The sequence below is a fragment of the Macrobrachium nipponense genome, chromosome 19 (assembly GCF_015104395.2).
Source record: "Macrobrachium nipponense isolate FS-2020 chromosome 19, ASM1510439v2, whole genome shotgun sequence".
Lineage (NCBI taxonomy): Eukaryota > Metazoa > Arthropoda > Malacostraca > Decapoda > Palaemonidae > Macrobrachium > Macrobrachium nipponense.
In genome coordinates this window covers 69435797-69458459 of record NC_061088.1, presented here as the reverse complement: position 1 = coordinate 69458459, position 22663 = coordinate 69435797, and the positions used below count along the sequence as shown (strand labels likewise).

At 40.3% G+C, this 22663-nt stretch overlaps 1 protein-coding gene across 1 annotated transcript in view; it reads right to left on the bottom strand.

The window, feature by feature from the left end:
* Nucleotides 1–22663, bottom strand: part of LOC135218106 (plexin-B-like) — a 535564-nt gene that overhangs the window by 32242 nt on the left and 480659 nt on the right. The window contains exons 10-12 of the mRNA XM_064254254.1: nucleotides 14107–14379; nucleotides 12767–13982; nucleotides 11617–11759 (exon numbers count right to left, since the gene is read on the bottom strand). Of these exons, the coding sequence (XP_064110324.1) occupies nucleotides 11617–11759; nucleotides 12767–13982; nucleotides 14107–14379 (1632 nt within the window). The remainder of the gene's footprint in view (nucleotides 1–11616; nucleotides 11760–12766; nucleotides 13983–14106; nucleotides 14380–22663) is intronic.

The window sequence follows — 22663 nt, the reverse complement described above, 5'->3', positions numbered from 1 at the left end:
GCGAGCTATTCTTAATAACAAACTTACAACGATATGCAATTATACATGACCACAAAATTCTTCAAGAAACAAACCAGATAATGGATAGAAAATGGAAGGTTATCTTCTGAAAGATTTCGCACAATTTGGATGGGGTTTACTTCGTCGAGGCCCACCCTTTTTGATGGCGTACATTTTAACGGAATAGTGAAGACCCACATTTTTCTCTCTCTCTCTCTCTCTCTCTCTCTCTCTCTCTCTCTCTCTCTCTGTTCCATAGCTACGAACCACAACGGTCGACTTCTATAAAGTGCACGATTCACTGCTTAGATTAAAATGGATTGTGGATCTTAGGATAAGAGTCCACATCGCCGTTTTCCGTCTAGTTCTAGAATAGAGAGAGAGTACCTCAGTCTGCGAGCCGTGTAAGCTAAACATACACCATGAGAGAGAGAGAGAGAGAGAGAGAGAGAGAGAGAGAGAGAGAGAGAGAGAGAAATATATGAATCCTCGTTCTATATATTCCACATTCCATCTTACAACAAAACATGAGAGAGGAGCACCACTAAAAGTGTATTATCAATAAACGGGGCCCATTTGCGACAAGAACTTGGAACTGGCCTCAGTAATACAGGTCGCAATGAACGTGATTAGAGACGACAATGTGCAGGAATGGCTCACGATCCGCGGACAAGCCACAAACATCCGAGGAGAGAATAAGAGAAGGATGAGACGGATTTACCTTCGATGTGGGAGGGAAATGAGATGATAATAAGCATAATGTTTTTCCATGCCAAAGGTATCACAGCGGTGTTGTCGGGAAACGAGACTAGCCATTTGTGCTAACAGCACCGGCCCATAATGATAATGACTGACACATCAAACGTTTTCTAAGCATTATGACGCTAACTAGAGCTACTCTTTTTAAATGGGACATAAATTGTATTTTATACAGTTATCAAGTGGGTCATGGAAACACTGAGTTTTGTCTAGAAACGCTATTTTTTCCTGATAGTTAATAAAGAGAAAATAATAACAAAAAAATTTAAGTAACGGATATGCCTTAAAGTGTGTACACACATGTATACAAAGAGAGAGAGAGAGAGAGAGAGAGAGAGAGAGAGAGAGAGATTGCTGTTGTATGTGGAGCCTTACCAGTGATCCATCATCGCCGTGACAGCGTGACACACTCCCACAATACTGTTAACGACACTCTTGGAGGGGGTTTTAAAAAGGGACAGGAAGGGGGGGGGGGGGAGGGGGGAGTGGGGGTGACTGGTAGGGACGAGGCTACAAAATGCCTATGCTCTCTCTCTCTCTCTCTCTCTCTCTCTCTCTCTCTCTCTCTCTCTCTCGCTTTTAGTTACCAACCCTTCCGCCATTAAAAAGGGTTCCCCCCATCACGGCAACAACTCTATCCTGGCCCATTAATTGCTACATTACTGTTTCGCCAACGGATAACATTACTATAGCAAAATGGTACATGATATAAATACACTTACATAAACATTACTCTGGCTAAAACCTCCATTTAAGCCATTAAAGCTATTAGCTTTTAAAATTTCCAAACAGCAGTTAATGCCATTCTTTAAAGCCAATTATACGGCCTTCCCTGCAGAAAACCACTGTAATATCTTCCGTAATAATGTAATTAAGGCAAAGTGATAGCGCGCAAGTTTAAAGCAACAGATTACTTGGCTTGAAGTAAAGGAATTCCTGAATTCGGCACTCTTTGCTCTATATACGGACTCAAGATCCTTAAAAAAACACTTTGCTCAATATACGGACTAAAAAAAAAAAAAAAAAAAAAAAAAAAAAAAAAAAAAAAAAAAAAAAAAAAAAAAAAACAAGGTAAGTGCAAAAAGAACAAAAGAGCAGAGCACTCTTTATGAATCGATCATTCAAATGCAAGAACTATAAAGTGTGTGCATCAGTATTCATCATTATTTATACTAAGAACGGAAAAATCATTTGTAACGCGCAACATCTGTGATGGTTCAAAATTCACCGAGAAATCAAACAAGCTATGTAAAACTACACTGGCCCATTTTGGTTCATTTAAATAAAACAGGGAAACGTGTATCCACCTCCGAAAACTTTTGTCAGTCAATAATTCAAATCATCTATCAAGAGGACAATCGAAGTTTTAAAACGTGCAAACTTTAAATCAGTGGACGCTATGTCGTATTTGGAAGCAAGTACTAATATATTAAAGACCACTTAGAACTTTAAAAAAAAATTCAAGATTCGACAAACAATGTACTCACACTAAAACGCAAGAAGTTAAAAATGCACACAAACGTCTACAGACATTTCAGTCTTCAAAAAACACTAAATCAGAAAGTACAGAGCGAGAAGTTTACGATATTTCTCTCTCTCTCTCTCTCTCTCTCTCTCTCTCTCTCTCTCTCTCTCTCTCTCTCTCTCTCTCAATACATTTTTACAAGTCGATCTGCAAAAGAAAGTGATATGAATACAGTTAACAGTTCTTCATTTCCCAAAAACACTTCATACCGCACAGGTGAATATAATACTATTAATTCATTCAACTGAGGAACAAACTAAATAAAAAAAAATTTTAATTATCTGTTTTTCAGTTCTAAATCTAATGCTAAGGGGGAAACACAATGCCACCACCAAGTTCTCAAAATAACCGGACATTTTAAAAATCCTCGAAAAAACATGGGCGACTATTTTAAGTAAAGTACGGAGTGGAAATTCTAGACAGACGACCTGGCTGAGACAACGTAGCAACGGAGGAAAAAAAAAATAGACCCATTTCAGGATTATTCTTTACACAGGGAGCTGGATTAACACATGGGGGCAGAGGTAACCCAAATATTATTATAAGGAGTCGCATTACAAGTGCGAAGACATAAACGAAGATTATCCCCCAAAACTGTGAATTCCAAGGACTTTTCCGATCTATAAGACACGCGCATACAGAGAGAGAGAGAGAGAGAGAGAGAGAGAGAGAGAGAGAGAGAGAGAGAGAGAGAGAGCGTACTCCAAAGTTTGGAATACGCTGAAACAAGACACTGCGGCATTCTTTTTCCATGACGAACATCAAAAGGGCACGTTCTAAAGCTTAAATGTTAGGGAGGTGGAGAGCAGTTTGTCAGATAAGTTTCGAGATATGAGAGAAGGTCGAGTTACTTTCCTCGTATATTAAGAAGGGGGTGAGGGCCGTCTTTAAATGGACACAAACATTAAAATTCACAGTGCGGATAAATACACGAATGCCTGTCTATAAATATAGACGGCAGCATACAACGTTAGACGTAATATATTAACTTGGGATCTTTACTCGGAAAACAATAATGAACGAAGGGTAAATTGACAGAGGGAGTCGGTCTAAGTACATACCCTGCGCACCTCATTGACAACTCCACCACGAAACCCGAAGTCATTAGCAATTGTGCTTGCTGAAATAACACGTCTCTTCGTTGCTCTCTGGGCACTTCGCGGATGTATCCTTTCAATGCAAAGACGTCTTTTTTTCGCACAACGTTGGTTACAGAGTGAGATCATCGCTTCAACTTGAAAGTCATTTTTTTATATATCTTTTAAACTCTGCTGTCTGCAAAAACGAACAATAGCATGCTCATACAGCAAAAATCGAGTACGCATACCTTTCCACACTTCGTAAGCTCTGTGCCGTCGTATTTTTCTTATCGTTTCTTGAAAATTAGCTACAAGTAAAGGCTGATTAATATGTAGTAGGGAAAGGCTAAACCACAATTCAGTCTTCCTGCTACGATACTTTTCTTTTACATTCAATAGCAAACGAAAACTTCCTTCGTAAGTCAAATTGCTTTTAATATCACAAAAGTTTACAAATACATTTCAAACTCTGCTTTTATCACAAAATATCACCGCCAAGCTTATACCATAAGCTAACAACCCTTATGGCAGCATGAGAAAAATTCAGGTTCGTTCCGAGGATTAACAATGACTAATCGCTACAATAAAGCTAATGCAGACTCTAAATTTAATTCACTGTTAAGGGAAAAATCTCGAGATAACGAGGAAAAATCGTCCCATATATCTGGAATCCGAACAACTGCAAAATGGGCTGATTCAGCAAGAACAGGAAAGATACATTAACGTTTTAAAACGCTAAAAGACTAACTGCTTTGTTATTTAGGGCCTCCAGGATATACTGCCCTTTGCGACAAAAGCGAGGAAGTTTCACCGAAGGGAACTAACCCGAATAATGTATAAAATAGCCGTAAATGACATTGGGAATATTTGTGACTGGAATCGCTTACATGTAAAAAAAATAGATTACTCTTGATCGATGCCTCAAAACCAACTCGGTCAGACGGGGTCAATTATTTTTATCCTCCAAGGCGGAAAGCACAGTCATAGTTATCATCATCATCACATTTACAAATAACTTCTAATTACGTAAACTTCCTTACTATAAGAATATCTTAGTTTTACCAGACCACTGAGTTGGCGAACAGCTCTCCTAGGGCTGGCCCGAAGTATTAGATATTTTTACGTGGCTAGGATCCGAACCACAATATATCGAGAAATGAATTTCTATCACCAGAAATAATTTTCTCTGGTTCCGCGTTGGCCGAGCCGAGAATCGAACTTCGGACCACCGGATAGGTAGCCGAGCGCGAAATCCACTCGTCCAACGAGGAGCTATTCCTTACAATAAAATCAGAAATAATAACTGTTAGTGAATGTTCAAGAGCATAACAGAAGAAGAAGCAGCCCTGCACACGAGTAGTACATCCCATGCACGAGCACTGCAACGGAAGAAAGTCGTAATGGAGACGAGCCAAGAGAAGCACAGGCAAGAACGTTGGCTGACAATTAGCAAAAACGCAGCAGAGAGAGAGAGAGAGCCCGCCGACTTCCCGTCGTAAATTGAGGCTAAGACCGAAAACGCAGGGGGCCCATTCTGTGTCGCGAGCTCCTTCCTTCTCGGCGAAACCCATAAAATAAAGTTATTGCTTCCTCTCACTCGCTCTACATAAACCATCTGCACTATTCTCAAACGACAAAATCCGATATCAAGAATGTGGACGGAAAAAAAAAAAATAAAAGAGACACGCCCTTCTCTTTGTATATTTCCATTAGGCAGCGACATTCACGTCTTCTCCTCAGTAGTCACAACCATTGCTTAGTACCTGTCCAAGATTACGGACGCAATAAAAAGATATTTTCATTTTCGTACTCTTAGGACTAGCCGAGATGATATGTGGAATCTTCAATTAAGGTACCTATTAACATCAGGGTGATATAAACACAATCCAACGGGATCCCCAGGAATCCGCGAGTGGGTCTTTTATCAAGAGACGCGCGACAGTCCTCCTGCTGAGATATATGCGTCCAAAACTAGGGTGGAGGTGAGAAAATGCCCAGATACCATCGTCATCAACAACTACAAAAAGTAGGCGCTGTTTCCCTATTCATCCTGAGTTCCATTCTTAATGTAAGTGCTGGAAATGATAGTTTACGGTACTTCCTATTACTCGGGATGATGTTAGTGAATATAGAGGGAAGATTTTTTCCATTCTACTCGGGATAATGTAAGTTCATGGGGAAAAAAGCGACAAATTATAAATCACATCTAGTGCTTAGTAAACAGTCACTCGTATTTTCTCTCCCTTTAACAATGAGTGTAACTTTTTCCGACACATTTTTTCCGTCGCGACTGATAAAACTCGAAAAAGGAAACCCGAAAAGCTAATTGCAATGTCTCTTTCCCACCCTGAAGTGAGATATGGAATCGCCTCTTCAAAATATCAAGACGGGTCATAAACAACACTCGAAACGATCCCTCTAACCCTTGGGAATGGCCCCATCTGCAAGCCAGATGTCGCCTCGATCGCTTGTCTGGAGCCGTTATAAATGGCACTTGACGAGGTCATCAAAACGGCACTGACACACCACCAGGTGTGACATTGTCACGTCATAACCATTAATAACATCGGAAGGTTCTGACACCGATAACACAATGCGAGAACGTTTACAGCTAGCTACGAGGTTCTTAATTTCACAGAAGAAGCCACTCGCTCGTTCAGAACGTAAGCTGAGGAAAATTTCTCCACAGTGACTACAACTCCATGGAAGACTTCCACCCATTTGCGCTTAAAATGGTAACAACATCTTCAAGATTTCAAGGTCTTCAACTTAGAAAGTTTCAACTTGTCACGTTTGCGAATAGCTGACCATATTTTCCAGTAGGAAAAACCTCTTGGCTCAGATTCATAGTCTTAAGACCCTTTCTTTCTGTGGAAAAATTTTGAAATTTTCTTAAACATTTTAGGACATATTTGCGTCACAGCATTACAAATCTAAATTTAAATGTCGCAAACACCACTATACTCTCACTTTTAAACAGGATTTGCTATGAGAAGGGTACTAAGATCATCAAATTAGAATTTAATTATCGTGGCAATTTTCAGTGGTTAAACCAAGGTTATAATTTTTCTTTAAAAATCACAGAACGCTATCACTTCAAAATTCATATAAATATTGACTGAATCGGAATGTCTAAACACAATCACGTTGACACAAGAAACCGCAAAATAATGAATATATGATCGCTATTTGAAAAAAAAACATACAGTAGCACAAAAATAATTTCGCAGTTGAAAGAAAAAACAAATACTTGGCAGTGACACAAGGCACATTTTTGTATATAAGAAGATGACCTTTTAAAAAACATATGATTGACAGAAATATATAAGATGTGTGACATATAATGGCCAGGAACAGACTAAAATACAATGATTAAGATGAACATCGACAAGAAAGTATGTCAGTGGACTATCGTAAATGATCATCTTTGATGATGAATGCCAATTATGAGAAATATCCAACCAGTTTCGAGAACATATAAACAACTGCTGAACGTGAATGAAAATGCGTATATATATATATATGTACGAGATCATTTAGCGCCCTAAAAGCTTCTGATTACTTCTAAAATTCATTAACAAATGATTAAAACATTCATTCATTCTGAGGGAACTCTTTCTTGCAAGTTCTCTATTAAAAAGCGTGCTGGAATAATAATAAATAAGAGAAAAAAAATATCCATGACGTCCTGTGAAGTTATAACTACATCTAATTGCTTGAGGGATCTGATGAAAATAGCGCCTTTTGCCCTCGACTGCAGAAGAACGACGGCATAACAACCGCAATAACATAAGAACAAAGGACCACCTAAATAACCAACGGATAATAACCTGAGGAAGGGAGTGTGTCAGGAGCGATGGGTTACTCAATGGAGGGTGAAATCTGGGGTGAGGGAACCTTCTAGGGGCATATCTACGAGGGTGACGAAGTGGTAGTGAGAGGATTTAGGCGTTTCGCACGAGAGAGAGAGAGAGAGAGAGAGAGAGAGAGAAGAGAGAGAATATCTCAATGAATGGTTTCACCAAAATGGAGAGTTTACCTTCGCCATGGCCCTCCTACTTTGACAGTATACATTTTGACGGAGCTATGCACAAATGCATCTCATTTTTCTATTTTCTCTCTTTCTTCATAATGCCTGCGATCCGCAACAGTCCTCTTGCGCTTAAGAACAAAATTCACTGATTAGGTCAAGAGGAGCTGACTGGTTTTTAAGGAAAGTGTCCAATTGTCTCTCTTCGCCCTGGTCGAGATTTGAACACATGCCGGCTAGTTGTGAATTAGACAATCTACCACCCAGCTACGAAGCCAAGGAAGGAAAGAGAGAGAGAGAGAGAGAGAGAGAGAGAGAGAGAGAGAGAGAGAGAGAGAGAGAGAGAGAGAGAGACTTGCTACTTAACCAGAGCGAGACTTACCCCATAAAAAAAATCTATCGTGGCAGGGATATCCTGTCGATCACATAGCTCTCAAGGGTATCATTATCGCCCCTTCGAAAGAGGCTTTTAATACGCTAAGTGGAACATAAAATTTGGATCAGATTAATAGTAGAAGCGTTCAGTCCCCTCTGGCACTGTGTCTACGTCTCTCTCCCCCAATTCGAATCCCCGTGTTCCCCTTTTTTTGTTTCTGTTATTTCGACTTCATTATCAGGGATGACAATCTGGTTGTCTTCTTCTAGAGGGCAAGGTCGTCTCGCAATGTATTACATCGATAATCTCGACACTAAGCATATGTAGCTTTGTTTCTATTGAATCAGTTATAACCCTGCCCAGGTAGGCCCAATTTAACCATAAACTCAACCAAAGAAAACAATTATTCAGACTTTTGTATCGAACTGATGTTGCCACTATTTTACCTGTAAATGAAATAGCATACGATTTGCATGACACCTCAGTATGTCTAAAGCTGTATTGTATCCATTTTAAGCAGTTGTGAAAAATTTTCGTTTAATTACAAATGTGTAAAAACCTATTTTTTGTGAAGAATTCACACATAAATCGTACATACACCGAATCTGAAATTTACAGACAATACTAGGCTCTCACAAGTCACTAATGGAAAACTTTTAACTTCTTGCAAGTTCAATACCCTTCGCCAGTTTTTCACTCCGGCCATAGCATTTTATCTTACGAAACAGATTAAACCTTACTTTTTTTTCCCCTTGCTTTTCAATGTTCTCCCTTGTTCTCGTCAACTTTATCCCTTACATTTCTCCTCGGTCTATGAATAACGCTCCTTTTCCCCCATAAGGTACCCCGTATTTTTCCAAATTTCCTTTGAATAACAAATCTCGCGGCTCTAACCGAGGTTTCTGCCTAGATCTTCGCACCTTAACGATCCCTTCAGGGGTCCCCCTGCTTCGCAGTAAACTGCGAACAAATTGGTATAGCGGTTGTCGCCTTATCTCGCCTCGTCTAGTATATATATTTTATTAGCCACCATTCAGATGGGAGACCCCCCTTGAGATTCCTAGTTGGTACCAGACCACCACCACCACCACAGCAGCAGAAGCAGCAACAGCAGAACTCCCAACCACCCCAGGGAATGGGAGGGGGGGGGGGTCCCCTTGCAAAATAAAGAGCTATTGCTGCGGTAGGTGGATCTATCGTGTGTAGGGTAAAGAGGAACACAGTAGGAATCTGACCCGAAAGTCTGCAGAGCGTCGACTTGAGAAGTGTCTACTGGACAGCTACTATGAAATTTATCAATAAACAGAAAGTGAAGCCAACTAGCTAAATAACCCGATATATAAGGACACGGAAAGTTGATTGAAAACGTTGCCTATTAGTAACTAAGCTAAATAGTTCAAGACAATAAAAAATCGCCGATTATGAACTATGAAGTCAAATAAATTAAATTACTTCAAAATAGTATTGATTCTTTAGTAATTTTAATCATAGCCCGCAGCTGTGAACCCATTAACGACACTTCAATTATATTCTATTTATATCCTGAATCATCACTAAAATTTTGGCCACTTCACAAAATTGAATTCTGTTTGGGACTTCACATCGTCCAAATAAAGTGACGGCGTCTCAGTGATCGCCCGTACTTTTGCGAAGAAGATAAACTAGACGAGGACCACTCAATGGTAGCGACGCTGCTGAACAAACCTCATGGGTTTAACAGGGATGAAAAGATGTCTTGCTTCACGTAGATCCAATTAAAAGAAAAATCTTAAACACCCCTCGGGGAGACTCTCTCTCTCTCTCTCTCTCTCTTCTCTCTCTCTCTCTCTCTCTCTCTTGTGCGCACACAGATGGCCCTTAGCGATAACCCTTAGAACGGATATTGATGCAAAACTCACTCAACCTCCACAAAATCCCATCACCAGAGCCGCGTTCGGCGTCCTCACTCAGCCTCCTTGATTCCACTAGTGGTCTCCCTTATCAAAATCAGGCCTCGATGACTCACTCCATATTCTTATCTTTTTCTTTTCTTTGTTTATTTATAGAGCACGGCCCTAACTAACAGGCAGACAAGGGGAGAGAGAGAAAGAGAGAGAGGGAGACTGTTCATCCGTGAAGGTACATAAACTAAACTAATAACAGAATGAACTCAGATTATCACTAAAATCCTCCACATTTTTTGGCACGGATTTCGAAGTGCCTGGTATACCCTTTAACCATATCAATCGCATTGGTCAGAAGTCAGCTAGCGAGAGGAAGTCTAAATGACTAAACTGGGCAAATTCCAGTGATGCATTACTGAATAGAAGTTTGAGAAGAGATCTTTCCGGGGGGGGGGGGGGGGGGGGGGGGGGGGGGGGGGGGGGGGGGGGGGGGGGGGGGGGGGCGGGGGGGGGGGGGGGGGGGGAGAAGGAGATAAAGCATGAAGTAATAAGGAAGGAGTGAAAATAAGAGCCTGGGTAACGGACAAAGGGGATTTGCCTAATGAGTGTTTGCACAAGGCAAGGCGAAGTGTTGACTGCCCTCATTTCCTCGCGGTATCCAAACGAGGTCCTCCACGCACCCTTCCTCCTACAAAAATTAATTACGAAGCTCAAGCTTATTCTCCAGATCCCCATTGGAAGAAGAAGAAGAAGAAGGGCTGGCTACTCAATTAATCTGCTATCATGCCCTACGCCCACCCGTATTACGGCCACCCAGCGAGGCACTTCAGTACTATACCATCCCACTCTCCTGGCTCCTGCTCTCTCTCAGAATTGCGATTTTCTTCAGAGAAGGAGCAGATAACATCAATTTTTTCTTCGTGTTAAAATTTCATTGATATTAAATACGCACGTGAATGATTCGCGTGAAATTCCGCACATTATTCGATATACACAATGCCGAAATGTATGAACAAATTAATATTCCATTTAGTAAAAATTCAATAAAAATTCAAGAGCGCGAGACAATATATTCAAACACGAGAACAGATGAACGATATTTCAACAATAATTTTATCACATGTGTAATACGGCAACTAAATATGATAAACAAATCAACGTAAGACATCCACCCACAAGAATGAGTATTTTTTTTTATTAACAAATGATTATAAAATTATAAACTTACCAAACACCTACGTATATTCGTTTTAGGTCACTGGAGAAAAGAACTCTCAATGCGAATTTTAACTCAAAATTAAGCCTCAACAATAATAACAAAAACAATAATAGTTTCTGCGTAACGTAAACGCTCTGTTCTGAACAGCAAGGGCGCAGTAAATGCAGGGGCATTAAACCGTTGCATGACCCCTCGTACAAAGAGATTAACGACCTCATTAATAATAATGGAAGATAATCAGCAAAAATCGCGAAGACAAATTAACATTATTTACCAAACTCATTCACGCACTATTCATTCTCCTTATCTGATTACGCGAGTCTCCAGTTGTAATTTTCGCGATCAATTTTGCATTCAGTTCACTGCCATGGTATCGCCGTGGTCCTTTCATCTTTTACGCTGGAAATTTATTCATTCATGCAAATTGTATTCACTTAATTGAATTTCCACCCGATACTCGCCGTAACATAATGTTTTCGATTATCTTTTCCTTTCTGCGTTTCTAACCGAACGAAAAACGCATTTGATTATCGCTCCGGGGATTTCCATTTCTGCCAGTTGCCAGTACCGTTTCCTTTTAGATTGCAAGCCCAAACAGTCCACTTTTCATATCAGCTCCTTTATAATGCACAGCTGCTTAGAATATGACTCTCCTAAGCCACAAGATCATCGAGGGAAAGGTCACGGCGGTAAGGTAAGGTCGGCTCAAACATGAATCAAATCATCTTCTAATTGAACTCTTTACCTTTGGATCGTTGAGTATGGGATGATCAGCCACTCCGGGGAAGAATACCTTCATAACGTAACTTCGATGATCTAAAGTAGGTATTCCAGAGGACTCCAAGTCCGCTGTGAGGTCGGTCATGTCCGTCTGCAACTCGGCAAAGGCTGCAACAAAAAACATAAGTATTGCATAAACAAAAAGAAATACAACAAACGATTTATTTACAGCATAAATAAAAATAAAGTTCATGTAAGGAATGGCGAATTTACAAAACAGACAGCTCAGGTAACTTGCAAAATCTGCAAACGATTTATTTACAGTATAAATAAAAATAAAGTTCATGTAAGGAATGGCGAATTTACAAAACAGACAGCTCAGGTAACTTGCAAAATCTGGAACCTAACATAGAATAAATGTAGGAAATACACCAAAGTTAAAACGATTATACATTTTTTGGGGAAGCACACATCCACTGGCGTAAGCAAGAAAGCCAATTCAAAAACATTCCGTCGCCTAACTTAATTTTAGTGGAGGATTTCCACGAAGAGCATTTAAGCTTCATTGGAAAATAAAGATTAAAAAACATTAAGCACTAACGTCACATTAGGGAGAAGGTAAAACTCAAGCATTAAAAATCAATCACCCAATAATGGACAACAACACGCGATTCCAGTAGGGCCCTAAAGCCTCTCTCTCAATACCTCATTTGGCCACCAACATGTCTGAGACTAACTAGTCATCAATCAAAGTGGTAAAGAAAACTTTTGTGTGCTTCAACCAAAACACTTAAGGGATACAAGCAGCAGCCCTTGAGGACGAATACATCAGGGATAATGCAAGAAAAATCACCTAAAAAAATGAGGCGTTAACGCCACATTAATTCGAGTGAAGACGAAAGATTTTCCTTTTATTTGAGGATACACATAGCTAAATCATCCATGCATATTTACACTTTAGTGAAAATATTCTCTGTATTTAAAGAGCGAAATCTTCCATGTACACATCAGGCAACGCTTCTCAAGTTACAAAGCGAAAAAATCAAAACATGGACAGCAGTGAATTAATGGGAAGCAATAGACCATTTTCTAAATCTATACTTAAAATCACTAATACTAATGACTTGACTGACAATTTTCATCGTTACCAAAAATCATTTAATATCTGTTCTCACCTTGTTTGCATTCCGTTCGGACGTGGCTTTCAAGGCTGTCCATTTGTAACTGCATGAGCTTGTACACTCTCTCTGCCTGCGACGATTTCCTTCGGTACACGGCCAACACGACGAAGGAAGCCAACACCAAGAAGAGGGCACCGCCCGCCAATCCAGCAATGCCCTCAGGGGTCAGCGGGAACCTACGATGCCTTTCGTAGCGCAGCACGCCCAAGGGGAAGCGCAAATACTTGCCCACGTGCACTACTACCAACGGGAGACGTTCCGTGGTGGCTACACCTCTTTCGTCGGTGGGATCGGGCTGACCTTCGGGCGGAGTGCACACCAGCTGCGTAGCCGCCAGCGACGTGACGTTGCAGATGGCTTTCCCTATGGTGACTCGGACGTCGCTCTCGTCGGAGGCGTCGTTGATGTGCTCTCCTTCGATGACGAGCGTGTCTCCCTTGTACAGCTTGACGCCGTGGGGGAAGGTGTAGTACAGGGGGTTCGTGACGTATGTCAGTCGTGACCTAACGCTGGGGAAGTGTTTGCGAAGATGCAGGACAGACGTGACTCCGTCCATCACGAACCCAACGTCTACTACAACTTCGTCGCCGTCGTGATCTCGGCGTCTTGGTGATCTCTGCGATTTGTGCGATCTTCTGCTGCGACTTCGTCGGCGACGTCGACGCGACGATTCATCGTGGGACTCGAGTATTGCCAAGAGTGTATCTCGATCTAGAGGCGGGGAGGGGCATTCCATCTGATCGGGGCTTAGCACGTGACAGGCGGATGAATTCAGGACGCGCTCGTAAAGCAAGACCGTAATTTTCGGGGCCTGAATGGCATCAAGGTACGTGCCATGGACGGTAATTAATCGACCTCCGCCCCACGGGCTCCTCAGTGGCTTGAGTTCAAGAACTCGAGGATCTGGTGTGTAAGTGAAAGGTGACGCCAGGGTCCGATGAGCACCGTCCACAGACACGGTCAACGTCCGAACTTTGCTCGGGACCTCGCCGTTGTCTTCGATGACTCCGTCGCCTGCCACGTCGGTGGCTCTTGAGGTGACGCATACCAGACGGTGAGACGACGACTGCGTCTTGTTGACTATGCAAGGGAGGCCGTCTAAGGCGGCGGAAACGTGGGATCCTACGTTTAAGAAGCGGCCGCTGATGGAAAGCACCGTGCCCCCAGACACGGGGCCACGAGGGGGCTCCACCCCAGTTACTGTCACGTTCTGAGGGAAAGAATGTTCGAAGTTAATGCTACAGTTAAAAAATGGGACAGTATAACTGTGGACAAGTGATAAATATATTCGAGAACTAAACTTAAAAAAATAAATAAATCTTTGCGTCACTTACCGTATACGTAAATTTTACAGTGGACTGAGTTGTTCCAGCAGGCGTTGTGACAACGACAGGGAACTGAAGGTCAGAAGAGATGGGAACACCGTGCCGCAGAGGAGCAGGACTAGTTCGGCAGGTGATTCTGACAGACACCTGGTAATCGTGGACGTAGCAAGGGACATCGCCGATATACACGTTGTTCCTGACGTCCTCTTCCTTGAGGCCCAAATTGCTACCTTCAATAGTGACCAGAGTGCCTCCTTCCAGAGGACCTGCCAGAGGCTGAATCTGTAAAGAAGAAAACGTGGAAATGTCAATAAATGTTCATGACTGAAGAAACATTTTTTGCTTCTCATGATGTGATATCGCACTGGGAAATAAGTGCCCCAATGAAAATTGTTGGTTTAGTGAATATTAGTGTCCTTGCAATGCAACATAAACACACACACACACACACACACACACACACACACACACACACACACACACACACACACACATATATATATATATATATATATATATATATATATATATATATAGATATAATAAGCGAATACCACAGGAAAATGATGCGCAGAAATCCACGAGTTATCGTCTTTACTAACACATTGTCGAGGGACATTCGTTCCTTGACAATGTGTTAGTAAAGACGAAAGCGCTTGGATTTCTGCCTATCATTTTCCTGTGGTATTCGCTTATTTAATGAAGTCACGTGCATCTACTGTGACTTTTTAAGCATATATAATATAATATATACATATACACACATCAGCGTCATTCTGTAACAAGCAGACTTCAACTCATTTCTACGCGAGATGCAAAGTGAAAAATGAAACAAAAAAACTGTTCACAATAACAATATAAAAGAAATAAAAGAAGACAGCAGCCCCAAGAGGCGATCCCAGTCTTTATTTAAGGCAAAAATCGGAGAAGTCTAATGAGTAGGGAAAAAATGAGCTCGAGGCCCAAAGATGGTATATAAAGTACACCACGTCCACCTCATTAATAACCAAATTTCCAGCGTCTTCATTTAACATTCTCAAAGGCGTATGTGCGTCATTTCCGCATTAATATTCATACGCGTATAGCAGCAATAGCGTGCGAGATCTCTGAACAAAGGAAGGGGGAGGAGGAGAAAGAAAAAAAACCCTCCACAATTTCTAAGCTTGGACCGTAGCTTCAAGAGAGATTATAAGAAAAAAGATGGAGAGCTCGCAGAAGATGAGTAAATAAAGCACAGCCGGGGAGAGAGAGAGAGAGAGAGAGAGAGAGAGAGAGAGAGAGAGAGAGAGAGAGCGCGATGAGAGGGCAGAAAAGATGAATAAGGACAGATAAAATCTCTTGATGATAATTAGGGAATCAACATCGTTCAAGCGCCTGACAGCATGAAAAAGGAGGGTGGAAAGGGTATGAAAAAGAGGGAAATAGGGAGCCTCCCGCGGGAAGAAAGGGGCATTTCCACCTATGGGAAAAAGGGGGGGATTTTCGCCAGCTCCATTCGTAGCTCATCCATCACATGACCTCCCTCTCTTCCTGTCCCTCCCATATGCCACTCCTCTTCCCTCTAAGCCATTACATCACGTGTGTTATTGTACGACCTGTCAACCTCTAACAAAAACAACAATAACGATCACTAAAGAGCAACACCCGTTCGTGTGTCTCATTTCACTCCTCAATTTTCACGTCATAGTTTTATGACTTGAAATTTGTATGACCAAAGAAACCATCTATAAAAGCTCAAAGTTTCTCTGGTGAAGCTTAAATTGCTATTATGAAGCAAATTCTCTCCACATAATGGGCATTCGTCCTACTAACCTACATACAGTATCTCATGTAAATTTTAAACGACTCCCATAGCTCTGCGATGTTATTTATATTTAACCACGGCAGTTAGTTCAGCAGTTTAACCATCATAATATTCATCACTCTGTAAGGGACAATACTGGAATTGTTTGCAGACGTACCAAGATCAATATGTTAACAAACGATCTATAGGAGTGCGGTGGTGTACTAGGTTTTGAAAATTATTAAATCCTTCAGTTCCTTACTTACACTCAGAATCATTGTTTTCATCATTTTGCATAAAGATATTTCTTTTTCTGTCGGTATGTAAAAACAAAAACAAAAAAAATTAAAAAGACGATATTCCATAGCTATAATAATCTTACCAGCACATAAAACCGCTATTACTTACAATAAGGCTACAAATTTGGTACATGTACGTGTGTGAAGAAGAAGAAGAAGAAGAAGAGGGGATTCTAAAGACCGATGGGTCAAGTTATAAAAAAAAAAAAAAAAAAAAAAAAAAAAAAACTTTCCCTTTTCTGTCTTGAGTTCTCAGCATCATCCATTCCAGCATCCCTCAGAACCCAAAAGCATTCCTGTCACCTGGCCCTGTTCCCGCGCTTTTGACAACTGGAATTATGATGGTAAGAATATAGGAATGGCCTCGGAAATAGCCAGCGGGGAGGTCCTTACAACAACGACCGTAACGTGTCTCGGTACCCACACACTTTACACGCATTAGCTAGCTGGCTTCAGAGAAACCAGAGGAGTTTGTTCGTGTATCACAGAGAGAGTTGCGTAATCCATTACTAACCTTATTTATTTATTTATTTATTTATTTATTTAATTATTTATATATTTATTTATTGAGAGAGAGAGCATTTTGTTAATACAAGACAACAGTGCGAGGGCTGCAAGCTCCTACCATAATACCTTCAAGGCATACCTTACCCTCTCAAGTCCTTTAAAAACAAGCTCCCTTTATATCAAACGTCCTAATCTTAGGTACTGGGGCTATATAGAAGACATGTAAATTTCGGAATATTTGAAATGCGCACCCATTTGTGGATAAACATCAAGAGAGAGAGAAGAGAGTTGAAGAAAGGGAGGGAGGCTCACCTAAGTTTGCTCAAATCTAAAACAAAGCACCCTGCACAACTTCATTTAGAAATTAATTTCACTGTAATTGTTTACAAAAAAAAAAAAAAAAAAAAAAAAAAAAAAAATAATGATCAAGATATGACTCACATATCACACACTAAATATTTTCTGGAAGCCCCGCCATACACTTGCTCTACAGAAAAAAGTTCAAAAGTTTGAGGGAAAATACCAATATATTCGAGAAAATCCAAGACACGGGGAAGAAGGAACAAGAGCCTGACAACCATAAATACAACTCCACGCCGTGTCGTGAGAAGTGGCCTAAGCAACAATAACAAGAAAGTCATCTCTCACCCTCTCGACAAGTCGCCCTGACTAATTCTGTGTGTGTGTGTGTGTGTGTGTGTGTGTGTGAAATACCTTACTTGTACTTTCCTTATATGTCTCCCACCACGTCCTAGCTCGATCGCATCTTTGAGATTTGGATGTTGGTTGCTTCCCGTTTGAGTGGTGTTCTCATCTTCATTCACAAAACCATTTCATATACTTATTCCACACTTTTACTGAAGGCGCGAGATGATCATTTTGTAAATTTCATCTCTAATATTCATCTTAAATGACCGAGACACTTCGTTTAACGAAGCCAGCTTCTTTCGAAATGCTTGGTGCGTAACAAGGTCTGAAGAGGATCAAACAAAAAGAAGAGCCACCAGGCCTTTATGGGCTGACAGGCGTGAAGTGCCAATAAGGAACCTGGGACATCTGGCACGTATTCACAAGTTTCATTTCGACCTTTACTACAGAGTTCCATCCACGTTTCCACCTATTCATATCGCCCTACGCCTAACCCTACCTTATCAAGAGTCCCTCGGAGGAGGCCATGAAATCTTCCTCCATATGCCTACTTCCCACACTTTCCCCTTATTCATCTAATTTCCTCACGACACATCAAACACAGTCCTTGATATGTAGCACCTAAATGTCGTGGAAATAATTGTATAAAACCCGCGACGGTTGGTGCCAGTTACCTTACACCTACCGGGAAAGGGGGGCTCGCGCAAGAGGGAACCCGATATGCTAAATATGAGATTACGGCAATAAAGAAATGAACAGACAACATAAGTAAGGACATTCCCAGACAAGGGTCTGGTCTTGTATCCCGTTGGGACAGACAAATAGCGAAAACGTCTAGCTTGTCAACACAACTTCACAAAGAAGAAGAAGAAGAAGAAGAAGAAGGCAAATGAGAATAAATCAAAATTTCAAGAATATTAATCATGAATGAATTAACTTTACATTAATCAACACATGAAAGTATAAGGTAAAACGAAAAACTTTAAAGGAACCGAACACTGGTTAAAGTTGAAGGAATTTAAAATTGTCTTTATTCAAAATATAATATTTCTAAAACTTAGTGAAAATATAATCATTCTAAACCTCATTATTTTAGCACCAATTTTCTAACTCAAGTCACATGGAAGTGAAGTCTAACGTAAATATTTCAGTCTATTTCTCCTCCCGATGATAAAATCTACCAGAGTGTATGTTCGGTCGGTATCCAAAAATCGAATTCAAAGACAATCGTTAAGCCCTTTCAACTCGTTATTAACGTAATGTGGAGACATATACTGCACAGCGGGAAGTCAATGGGGATTCTCCCTTTACATCTCCCATACCCTATTATTAGTGATTCGAACTAGGGGCCCCATAACTCAAAAAGGTATTGCATGCTGAAGCCGCTCCCATAACATCCACCTTCGATTAACATCAGGATAGGTCTGTATACACCCTGGTCGACGTGGCTTCATTATTGCCGGCAATTATTCCAGAAACATAAATATCTTACTACCCTGAGAGAGAGAGAGAGAGAGAGAGAGAGAGAGAGAGAGAGAGAGAGAGAGAGAGAGAGAGAGAGAGAGATTTGAAATATATCTAAATAAAGATCATATTTACTCTTACGAATACAATATTTGAATATTTGAGAACCAGGTTAGACCCTGCTTTTTTTCCCTTAACCCTTCGTCAAGCACGGACTGCATGAGGACATCCGAATGCTTATCACATAAGACTTTTCAATCAAATTATCATATAAATTGAGTTAACTATGCTACACCCCAAAAAAAAAAAAAGGAATGTTTGAGACTATGTTAGTCGAGGAACTTCGCCAACATCAAAATACGCCTGTGTGAAAACCTCAACTAATGAAAATAACAGTAGCTTTGTCTTTAACTCTGAAAGCCCATCTCTGTAATAGCTGAAACCACTCATGACCTTGAGACTAGGAACGGAAACACTTTACCCCATTAGGAAAACAGTTCTTCCCGTATGAATAATGATACCTCGAACGAAAGATAACTTCCCCATTACTGTCGCCCAAACTATTATCTTCCCCATTATAGATCTTATCACCATCATCTATTAACGCCATAACCATTACCATAAAGGACTTTTTTAAGGGGGTACGGGGGAGGGGCTCGGGAGGAAATAAGTGCATGAAACAGTATTTCCTACCTTTATATACCTTTATTCAACTCGAGAAACAATAGGGAGGGGGAGGCTGTGTCTTCCTCTCGTGCCTCGGGGGATTTTAAAGTTTCCTATAATTTAGCAAATACTTAAACACTATGCAGTTTTTGAAGAAGTCAGCATATTGTCTGCACTCACAGGTAACACTACACAGAATGGTTGTGAAGTGATGTCACAGAGACAATGGTCTTAAAAATAAACATACTATACAGAGTGAGCTTTGAACAATATTTCGGCCAAGTTTGAAATATTGGAGATAGTGAGAGAGAAATGATAGGGGTAAGATGTGAGAGAGAGAGAGAGAGAGAGAGAGAGAGAGAGAGAGAGAGAGAGAGAAGGCATAAGGGTTACGTGACAAAGGCTTACTCTGAAAGCCAGACAGATGATCGTAGGTTGTCGCAACGTGAGAGATAGTTCGTAAGAGGGTTCAATCTTTCCTTCCTTTTCTTACTGAGGAAAACATAGATATTCACAGATGAAAAATATAATTATTTTTTTATTATAATGATCCAACTTTAATACATAAATATTGCCAAACAAGGAGTATCGAATTGTGAAGGCTGCTTCAATACATGACAAAGTCTGCGGGCATCTCATCAATATTTTCAACAGCATAGCGCTCTCTCTCTCTCTTCCCTCTCCTCTCTCTCTCTCTCTCTCTTCTTCCTCTCTCTCTCTCTCTTCCTCTTACGTTACTCTTGTCCCTCTCCCCTCCCTAGCTCCCCCTTTTCCTTGCTTCTCACTCCTTCGCTATCCTCCACCCTCGTCTCTTCCTTCCTTATTCTTAACTTTTCTTTAGGAATTTTTTTCTTTTTTTTTCTTACTTTCTTCTCTTTTTTTTTCTTTTTCTCTTTCTTTTTTCTCTTCTTCTTTTCGTTTTTTCTTTTCTCTTTTTCTTTTTTCTTCTCTTTGCCTTTCTTCTTTTCTTTTTTTTTTCTCTTATCTTCTTGTCTTCTCTTCCTTTTCTTTTTTACGTCTTTACTTTCTTCTTTCTATGTTTTCCCCCTCTCTCTCTTTTAATTCACCTTTCGACGGCGTCAGTCTAATATCATGCCCTACTTATCAATGGGAGCTGAGGATGCATTTTTCGGTGATATTAATTAATTTCTGTAAACAGCAGAAGGCAGTTGTTAATGGGTTATGCAACCAACAAAAATGCAATCTCTGGTAAACATGGCAGCGTTCTTGTCCCGCAGCTCAAATATGTGGTGTCTAATAACTAGCAAGTCTCTGACAATAGATCCCATGACACAAAATGATATCATCATTAACAATGTTTCCTCAATAAAACAAGACTCATTTAAGTCTGAAATACTTTTAAAATATATCAGGAAGCCTATCTCTCATGAAGAAATGTTTTTATTCTTGTATCTTCTAAATACTTTAAAATATATCAGGAAGCCTATCTCTCATGAAGAAATGTTTTTATTCTTGTATCTTCTATGTACTAAAACTAGTGCATTAAAAGCTTTCACTGTGGTTTTGTAGACTAACATACATAGAGTTTCATTTCACAATTTATTGCTTCACCTTGATTCCTTTTCTCTTTCATTTTCGTTATATATATATATAATATATAGTTCATTCTTCAATTCTACTCTTCTAAATAAATATATATAGGCAGGCTTGGTGGAAAACTGCGTATATTATATACATATACATATATATATACAAATACACATACACTTACTCATCATAAATACCCTGTTAATATGCAAAAGCTATATTTCTATTTCTGTTGGATCAAATAACACAAACATGTTGTTGAACTGTCAAAATAATTACACCAATCAAGTCTCCAATCAAAACAATAACAAAAAATTATATCTGCCCTTTCACCTACTCTTGAATGCCCCTACTATATATACATACATACATACATACATACATACTACATACATACTATATATATATATCTATATATATATATAATATTTATATATATATCCCATAATATATATATATATATATATATATAGATAGTATATATATCATATAAGTACATATAATCATGAGTTTATGTATTCCTAAGACAAATGCATTTACGGCAAAATTACTATAATCTTCAAACACGAGAGAGAGAGAGAGAGAGAGAGAGAGAGAGAGAGAGAGAGAGAGAGAGAGAGAGAGAGAGAGAGAGTTACTCTTGGAGCTAAAAAAAAATTCAGTGAAACCCACCTTATGTAAAAAGTCAAACATAAAACAAATTTGAACGAAATTTCACTTTACACCCGAGGTTGTGTTAAAAAATTGCAAAAAAAAATTTAAAGTGTCCCTCTCAGTGAAGCTTAGTTACACCTTAATCAATCTACCTCACAACTGGTCGACCTGTGTTCGATTCCCAGGACAGGGTGGAGCATATGGGCGCATTCCCCAAATTCCACTATGCCGCTGCTGGCACATTCAGTGAATGACGAGCCTAGTTGGTAGTCGACTACTGCTGGTCGCAACTACTGCGGCGAGCAACGGAGTGAAATGGCAAGACGACAGAAAAACACTAGATGTGAGAGTTCATTATATCAAATCAGGAGGAAATCAGGAGGGCTTCGGCGAACTTATCCTTTCCTCGCGGGCGTGACACCATTCATTCAGGGCTAGTTTTCTTTGGAATCTGCGATGCTCAATGATGAAACGAGAGAACTCCATAATCACCAAATTCGCAACATTTCTATTTCAAATAATCATATTCAAGAAGTTCGTTAAGAACATTCTTCGTAACAAAGGAAATAACACGGCTAAATCTGAGATCCCATATATAAACTTTAAAAAAAAAGATGAGAGAGAGAGAGAGAGAGAGAGAGAGAGAGAGAGAGAGAGAGAGAGAGGAGTCTCCACCACTATCACAGTCTTGGTGTGATTAAAAGGGATAGACGAGGGAGCCTCGGGGTTGCCATACCGAAGGACGAGAAAGAGAGAGAGAGAGAGAGAGAGAGAGAGAGAGAGAGAGAGAGAGAGAGAGACGGGTGCCCACCATTAATGGTCGTTAACCAACTCTACGAACTGCGTTAAGGGACGACCCTCCTCCCATTAAATCTATCTTCTACGACGGTCCTTCCCCTCTCCCCCAAAATCACCATCAAACCCACCACCCCCGCCCCAAATAAACATAATATACGCTACAAGTGCACGCGTTATAATGTTATCTTATCGGCACATC